This window comes from Elephantulus edwardii, unplaced genomic scaffold, assembly GCF_000299155.1.
Source record: "Elephantulus edwardii isolate Elephantulus edwardi_28Jun2011 unplaced genomic scaffold, EleEdw1.0 scaffold00057, whole genome shotgun sequence".
NCBI lineage: Eukaryota > Metazoa > Chordata > Mammalia > Macroscelidea > Macroscelididae > Elephantulus > Elephantulus edwardii.
Genome location: NW_006399807.1, coordinates 12,824,196 through 12,833,221, shown reverse-complemented (window position 1 = coordinate 12,833,221; position 9,026 = coordinate 12,824,196). Strand labels below are relative to the sequence as shown.

Sequence of the window (9,026 nt, the reverse complement as noted above, 5' to 3'; positions counted from 1 at the left end):
TTATTATTATTATCTAATTTTAAAAAGTAGCTCGCCAGGCCTTTTTTTCTTATCTCTCTTACTTGGGCTGGAAGCTGCAGTAAGTAAGCTGCTGGGACCTCGTCAGCAACACAAAAGCTTCCATGACAGATGAGAGGTGGCTGTTGCAAAGCGCGTTGGTCCAGAATGAATTCCAGGACTCCTGCACGGAAGTGAGAATTCTGCCATAGCACCAGCCCTGAGCCTCCCAGCGGGTGCAGATAGCCTAGCAGTTCTGGCAGCAGGTCTACTTTAGATACTGTACCCTTGTTTCCTCACCACCTGAAAATAAACTACTTCTTTGCTCAGGACAAAGTCCTGCCCTTTTCCTCAGGCTAGGAGGGTGGCTTGGTTGAGTTAGTTGGGTCCCTCCGCATGGGAATTGCAGAGGGTCTGACAAGCGTGAACTTTGACCCAGGTCAGTATTATGGTGGGGGGGGGGCGGTACGACTGCGAGGAAGAGAGGTTTTTAACTGTGGCTCGGGAATCCCACCGAGGGCATTGCCCTGCCTACTAAAGGTGTTCTAGTCAAACAGTAACTAATGTGCTTCCGCTCCGTAATTTATCTGGTCTTCCAGGGCAGGAGTCTAGTCAACCTCCGTCCCACAACGATCCCCAAACCAAGGACAGACCGTCTGCAGCAGCAGCTGCTGCCTCTGAAGGAGCCTCAGTCACAGCTGACACTGCCATCCACAGGCGCCTGGCGCGCACTGCAGGAGGAACAGGCGCGGGGACAGCTGCGCGCAGACGAGCCTCCCCAGGTCCCAGGGAGCCCGAGACCGGGGCAGACGCAAGAAAGGAACTATGTTCCCAGGCTGCCCACGCTTCTGGGTCCTGGTGGTCCTGAGCACCAGCTGGGCAAGGTGGGGGAGCCAAGAAGCCGAAGCAGCGCAGCTAAGGCAATTCTATGTGGCTGCTCAGGTCATCAATTGGAACTATCGCCCTCAGCCCACAGACCCAAGGTACCTGTGTGTGGTGTGGGGTATTACAATGGGTAGAAAAATCAATTTCTTCCAGAAAGTGTTCTTTTTTCATGTTTTGGCTTTTAAAAAAAAAAATCAGTCACTCGGGCAATACAATTAATAGGGGTTTATGAGTAAACTTATTACAAGACAGCTTTGCCTCCATTGTTATATAGTTTATTATTTTGGGGCTATAGGGAATACTCAGTTTAATTTCTTATATGCTGGGTTTTACACCCAGAAATGTGGTGTGAATAGTTTTAATAAGTTTCATTGTTGCTTTAAAAAACCTATTCAAAAGCACCAAACTTCAGTCATCAGCTCCCTGGTTTGCCCTTCTGGCAAACTCCTTCCTGACTTTTCATTATCTAGGCTGTAAGCTGGCAGCCCAATGGTTAAGTGCTTGACTATTAACCGAAAGGCAGATAGTTTAAATCCACCAGGCTGCTCTGCAGAAGAGAAAAATTTGGCAGTCTGTGACTGCAAAAATTGCTGCTGCCTTGTGAACCCTATAGGGCAGTTCTACAGTATCCTGTCATTTCTTTTCGAGTCAAAACTAATTTGTAGCTAAGCCTCCCCTGAGTTTCTGAGAAAGCTGTACAATTGCTTGTGAGGAGATTACCTTTTTCTTGCAGAGCTGCTGGTGGATTCAAACAGTCAGAGGTGCTGCCTTTGGATTTACAGCACAATTCCTTACTCTGCCCCATGTTGTTGTTGTTGTCATGTGCATTCAAGTCAGAATTGACTTATAGCAGATCCTCCAGCTGGTTTTTAGAGGAGGTAAATGAAATAGGAGGAGACCATCTTTCTTCTGCGGAGCAGCTAGTAGATTTGTACCATTTGCATATGGGTTGGCAGTACAATTCTTACCACTAAGCTACCAGAGCTCTCTCTGTTCTGTGGGAGTTGTGTAAATTAGACTTAACTCTATGGCAGTGGATAGATTTTTATGAGGGAATCCTTCGGTGGTAGAAACAGTAAAGCACTCGACTGCCAACTGACAATTTAACAGTTCAAACTCAGCAGGGTCACCTCAGCAGACAGGCCTAGAGATCTGCTTCCAAAAAGATCATGACCTTGAAAATTCTTTGGAGCACAGTTCTACTCTGTATTCACAGATCTTCCTGATATTCTACCTACTAGATGGCAACTAACAACAACAGATTTTTATGGAACTTCTAGTTAATATTATATTCCATTGTCTACATAACTTCTAAAACTTCTACCTTATAAGCAGATTATTTAATAGCTATTGTTGTCATTTTGTTACTGTCTTAAATAACTTGTAAAACATCTTCACTCCAAAGAAATTCAATATTTTGTTCTTTCATCTCCCGCCTCCCCACCCCCCCACCCGCTTCACAATTGACTTATCATTGCCATGGACTGTGTGACTTTTAATCCCCCTTGGGATATGGTCTGTCTACCTTGGGTATTTTAGTACCTAAAAGCATGTGTAACAAAGAAATTAAAATCATTCAAAACTCTGTATTTCAGTTGCAAACTATTTTTTTCTAATTGAAAAATTAAAAACAGGACTCACTACAAATTTATTAAATTATAGCATCTATTCAATATTTCCCATTAGTTTTGTTTTTGTTTTAACTATTAACTTCCTTATGTGACTCAGTATTTTTCCCAATTTAACACCACAGCTTAAATGATTGAGAAAGACATGTTCTTCTTTTAAAGTTACTAAATCAATACCATCTGCCAAGAATCACTGTAATTCTTTGAGAAGTCTTTATTTAGTGGAACACATGGATACTTCAAAAATGTTATTATAATTAAGTTCTTACGTTCCTTTGAAGGGCATCACATATTGTCTTCCCTCTTTTAAAACAGTTCCTTATAAATATTGCATGTCATGGAGATAATTTAGGTCACATCCACACTCCTTGAGAGCTACTATTTACTAAAACACTAAAGAAAATAGTAGTCTTTCTAGCATCAGGCTTCATCTGACATACTTTGGTCATGTTATAAGGAGAGACCGGTCCTTGGAGAAGGATATCATGCTTGGGAGGATACAGGGCAGGCGCAGGAGGGGAAAGCCCTCTGGGAGGTGGATTGATTCAGTGACTGGGGCAATCGGGATGAGCGTGTCAGAGACAATGAGATGGGCACAGAGCAGAGTTTAGAGCTGTTGTACATAGGGTCGCTATGAGTTGCAAATGACTCGACGGCACAACAACAAAAACGACAGCATCAAGCTTGCATTGGTAGACAACTGACATGGTGGATGGCTTTCCTGTGTATTCTCCCTTCTGTAGTTAATATTATAAATAGCAAGGAAAATATTGGCAGCACAGCTACTGAGGAAAAAGTCCTGGTTCCTATGATGAGTCCATAGAAAACCATATCTGTTCATCCCTTTCCTCCCTCTGTGGTTGATTTTCTGAAATACTGGCAAGAGTCATTCCACCAGTACCAATTATTGGGTCAAGGTCATCAACAGAAAACTCAGACCAACAGTCAACATCCTTAAACCACAAATAACGTTATTTCTTTATAGTAATTTCCTTTATACCCTCCAAAAACCCACCGGATGGCCAGCCATGAGTCTGTTCTAACTCGATAATAGTGAGTGAGTGAGTTTCCAAGTATTTTCATGTAGAAAATTTAATCTGATAGTTTAAATTAAGTACTGGTTCTAAATTGTCCTGCCCCTAGAACTGAATGATACTCACTGTGATAAGTTGACTTTGCCCCCGTGCATTTTCTTTATTTTGTTGTTGCTGTTATTGAAAATTCAGCAGTTTCTGCATGTCCTACACAACCATTCTCATCTTTCCTTTTATCCTCTATTAAACTCACTGCCCCCTAGGGCCCTACCTGTCAATGAACTCATTAGATAATGCTTACCACATTGCATTTTTGCAAACGGCAGAGATCTGTGAATTTCATTTATCTAAGAGGTGAAATATTTCTTGGATAGGCTGTAGGACTAAGAACATCCTTGATAATCCTTGAGGAAACTTGTTCGTTCATTAGCATGTGTTTAGTAATGTTGCTGTTGCTGTTCTGTTGATTGCCGTCCAGCCAATCACGACTCATAGCGACTCTATGAACAAAAGACCTGACGTCTTTTGATAACTATCGCCCTTTCAACAAGTTCATAGAGTTTCCATAGGTATGTGGTTTAGGAAGTGGATGCCACACCTGCTTCCAAACATGTCTTAAACTGGGAGCTCCACCAAACACTGTCCACCATGGGGAACTATTATGGTATTTGACACCCCAGAGGCACAAGGCTCTGATCATAGCAAACCCAGATTACATCAGGATTGCAATTTGACAGAAGAGTGCTGTGTGACTTAGAGGAATGTTCCCCTAAAATATAACAACCAAAGGCCTCCAAGAGGTCATTCATTCCATAATCATTACCAAACAAACATACTGAAAATTGTTTATATACGTATTTTCCCCTATTCTAAGATTCATTTTATATTACTTTAATACTATTTTAAAAATTCTAACAGTCCTCATAAATGGAAATTTCATCATGTGTGTTATTTTAATTCTTTGCATTTGTTATCTTTCTTCTCAGAGTCATTTTCTAAAAACTCAATTATTCAAATGTAGATATGAGAAAGAGAATTGTTACAGATAATAAAACCTAACACGAAACATACTTCTGTTGAAATAAAAATAGCGAATTTTCTCAGTGAATTTTTTAACCTCACATCTAGATGACTGTATTTAAGATTTTACAATGGAATGAGGAAGGGGAATGACTTTTCCAGCACACTAAAAAGCTAGTTAATGTGGACTTCCAGAATCCTAGATTTCTTAAGCTCAAAGAATTTCAAAAGTCCTCTTAATTAATGTAAACTTTTATGTTTTACTTCCCGTCCTTAACACCAATAGCTGTACCATGTGGTTGCCACTTCGAATGTTCCAGGAACTTAGAATGCACCATATCCGATAATAGTTGTTGTTGCTAGGAGCCTTCAAGCCAACTAGCACTGACAGCAACTCTGTGAAAAACAGATTCAAACCTTATCCTATCCTGCACAGGCCTCACGGTCTCCCCTGTGCTCAAGACTATTGTTACAGTCACTGTGTCAGTCCGTCTGATTGAGGGTCTTCCTCTCATTCTCTGACCTCCACCTTTAACAGCATGGTGTCTTTTCCAAGGACTGGCCACTCCTAACAATCTGCCCAAAGTATCTGAGACAAAGTCTCATCATCCTTTTTTCTTTCCTTTTTTTTGTTTCATTTTATTATTTTGTGTGTCTGTACCATCAAATCAGATCTGACGGGTACAGGAGATTGCTCCTCCTTCTCCAGCAGAGCATCTGGTGGATTCGAACTGCACACCTCTGATCATCCTTATTTCTAAGGAACACCCTGTTTGCACATCCTCCAAGATGAACCTGTTTGTTCTGTTGGCAATTCATGGGATGTTCAGTACTCTTCTCCAACACCATATTTCAAAAGCATTGATTCATCTGCCACCTTTATTCACTGTTCAGCTTTCACACATATCAGGAGCAAGTGAAAAAACCATAGCTCAGCTCAGACACAACTTAGTGCTTAAACTGAAATCCTTGCTCTTTAACACTTTGGTGAGGTCCTTGACAGTAGATTTTTCACAATTAAAATACATGGGGGTTTTATTATTATTATTATTTCTTGGCTGTTGTCAGCATGGGTGTTGATTGTGGATCCAGGTAAGGCTAAATCATTGGCAAATTCAGTCTTTTCTCTATCTATCATAATGTTGCCTGTTGGGCCAAGTGATGATGATTTTTTTTTTTCTAAATGTTGAAACATAATGTATATTGAAGGTTGTAGTCTTTGATCTTCTGCAGCAACTGTTTCAAGGCCTCTTCACTTTCAGCAAGCAGGGTTGTTTCATCTGCATAATACAAGTTGCTGATGAGTCTTCCTCCAATCCTGATGCCACATTCTTCATTTAGCTTCTTGAATGATTGTTCAGCATACAGACTGAATAGGTAGGGAAGAAGAACAGATATAACCTTAATGCACACTTTTCTTGATTTTAAGCCATTCAGGCCCTTTTTTCTGTATGGACAATAATGTTTTGATCTATGTGTTGGTTTCCCAGAAGCATAATTGTTTCTGGGATTTCCATTCTTCTCAGTGCCAGCAATAATTTGTTATGGTCCACACATGTAAATGTCAATAGTAATTATTCCAACTTGTCCAAAGAGACACCACCAATAAATGGCAGACATAAGATTTAAAAGGTACAACCAATACATTCATGGTAAAGAAATTGAGATAAATTGGAAGCAGAGACAGTACCAGGATTGTTTTCTAGCTCTTTTCTTCAGACACTCCAGATATGAGTACATTAGTCTTAGCCTTTGGCTTAAAGCAAAACCAGTGACAGTAAAAGGAAGGAGAAATGGAGGAAAATATCTTGCCAGAAACTAAACCAATGGACCAGATTGACTTTGTTATGTGCTTGCTCCTAGGAATTGACAAGCTATAATTGATATATAATGTGATGATATGCAAACCACATTTGCCATGACATTCCAAAAGTACTTGTTTATACCTCTTTAATTCTGCCCCAAAATTATTAGTATAGTTCTATGCTTGGCATATTAAAAATAGTGAGCATTATTACCATTATAGGTTTTTCTACTCAATGAGAAAGCCTAAAGGCTACCAATCAGGTTTAATAATATATTCAAAATTAAATTAATAGCTAACATTTATTGAGTAATTTCTCAAGAAGAGCCAGACAATGAGCATGATCAAGGCCTGGACCATGTTTGCCAGGAGAAGTCAGTCAGGGCCTGCTTAATAACTGTTGACTTGCTTGTTTTTCATTTGTTGTTTGCTCCACAATCAACATTCTTGGCACCAGCAGCCAGGAAATTAAAAGATAAATTGTACGGAGAGAGTCTGCTGTCAGGGACCTCTCCAGAGTACTAAAGAGCAATGATGTCAGTCTGGAGACTAAGGTGTACCTAATCCAGGCCATAGTCTTTGCATCACTTGTTATGCATCAGAAAACTGAACAATGACTAAGGATGATAGAAGGAGAATTGATGTCTTTGAGCTGTGGTGTTGGAGAAGAGAATTGAATATAGAATGGACTACTAGGAGAACAAACAAGTTCATCCTAGAGAGGGTCAAACCAGGCTTCTTGGAGGCAAGGATTCTGAAGCTTTGTCTTGTAAAGTTTGGGAATGTTGTAAGGAGGGACCAGTCCTTGGAGAGGGACATCATGCTTGGGAGAGTGGAGGGACAGCACAAGAGAGGAAGACCCTCAATTAGATGGATCGATTCAGTCACTGGGTTGATGGGAGTAGGTATGTCAGAGAAAATAAGATTGGTACAGGATAGAGCAGGGTTTAGGGGTATTGTATATAGGGTCGCTATGAGTCACAAACAACTTGACAGCACGTAACAGCAGCAACATTAGGAGTCCAGCATTTACCTGCCAGTTGGTTGTATTTTGTGAGAGAGACTTGAATGGTGCTGCTTATTTTATAGTTTGTATATGTACTTGCTTCCTTGTTCATAGTTTGCTCTTGTGAGTATAGCACTTGCCTATCTATTTGCTGTACTGGAGTAACTTGCTGAGTACTATGATGCTTGAATTTCTGCCACTGATGTTTCAATATCAGCAGTTCACCCATGGCAGACAGATTTCTGCAAAGCTTACAGATTAAGACAGACTCAGAAGAAAGATTGATCATCCATTTTGGAAATAATAAGCCTTTGAAAATCCTATAAACATGCCTGGCAGGTCCCTATCAAACAGAACAAACAAAATCAACTCTATGAATAATAGAGGAGTACTGTTAGACCCAGAAATAAACTTAGAGCACTTAGAGTGGAAGAAACTAAAATATGAGGAGAAAAGATACAAACATCCATTAGTAATTGGAACATGGAATGTACAAAGTTTCAATCTGGGAAAACTGGACGTTTTATAAAATGATATTAAATATATAGAGGTTGACATTGTAGGCATTACCGAATCTGATGTTGGCCACTTTGAATCAGACAATTAATTATATGTTCTACTATGCCAGGAATTAAAAATTGAGGAAGAATGGTGTTGAGAAAAAGACCATTTCAAGATCTATCCTGAAGTACAAAGCTGTGAGTAATAGAATACCATACATACAAATAAAAGGAAGACCTGTCAATGTAACTATTATGCAAATATCCATGCTAACAACTAAAGCCAAAGATGAAGAAATTGAGGATTCCTGCAAAAGTTTGCAGCCTGAAATTGGCAAAAGCATGAAACTAAGAAGCATTAATAATAATTCATAACTGGAACACAAAAATTGGAAATAAAGAAGAAAGACTGACAGTTGGAAATTACAGGCTTGGTAATAAAAATGAGGCCTGAAATAAAATTATTGCATTTTTTTACAGTGGCTTATACATTGCAAATACCTTTTTTAAAAAAACACAAACAGTGACAGTATACATGGATCTCACCTGATAGCACAGGAATCAAATTTGTTATGGGCGGGCGGAGGGGGGGGGGTGGCGGAAGGGTGCGGAAATTCATTGGAGAAGCTCAATATCAGCAGTCAAAACCAAGCCAGGTGCTGATTGTGGAACGAACACCAACAATTGCTCATGTGCCGGCTCAAATTGAAGTGGAGAAGCTTAAAACAAATCCACAACAACAAAGCATATGATATTGAGTCTGTCTCACCTGAATTTTAAAACCATATCAAGAATTGATTTGAGACGTGGAACACTGATGATCAAAGAGCAGATGAATTGTGGTAGGACATCAAAGATATCATGCATAAAGAAAGCAAAAAGTCATTACAGAGGCAAGGGCAAAAGAAAAAACCAAGATAGATGACGTAAGAGGCTCTGAGAACTGCACTAGAATGTTAAGAGGCCAAAGCAAAGAGAAAGATTACCAAAGTGATGGAGATGAAAAGAAGATTTCAAAGGGCAGTTCGAGAAGGCAAAACATATATGTACAAAGAGATGGAGTTAGAAAGCAAAAAAGGAAGAACGGTCATTTCTAGGATTCAGCACTAAAAAAATGAAATTATGACAAGAGTCCAGAATGAAGGTTGCATA

General features: G+C 39.8%; 1 protein-coding gene across 1 annotated transcript in view; it reads left to right on the top strand.

The window, feature by feature from the left end:
- Window positions 1–822: 822 nt before the first annotated feature.
- The window catches only part of F5 (coagulation factor V (proaccelerin, labile factor)), a 126,180-nt gene continuing 117,976 nt past the window's right edge, over window positions 823–9,026 (top strand). Inside the window, exon 1 of the mRNA XM_006887454.1 lies at window positions 823–980. Within this exon, the coding sequence (XP_006887516.1) occupies window positions 823–980 (158 nt within the window). The remainder of the gene's footprint in view (window positions 981–9,026) is intronic.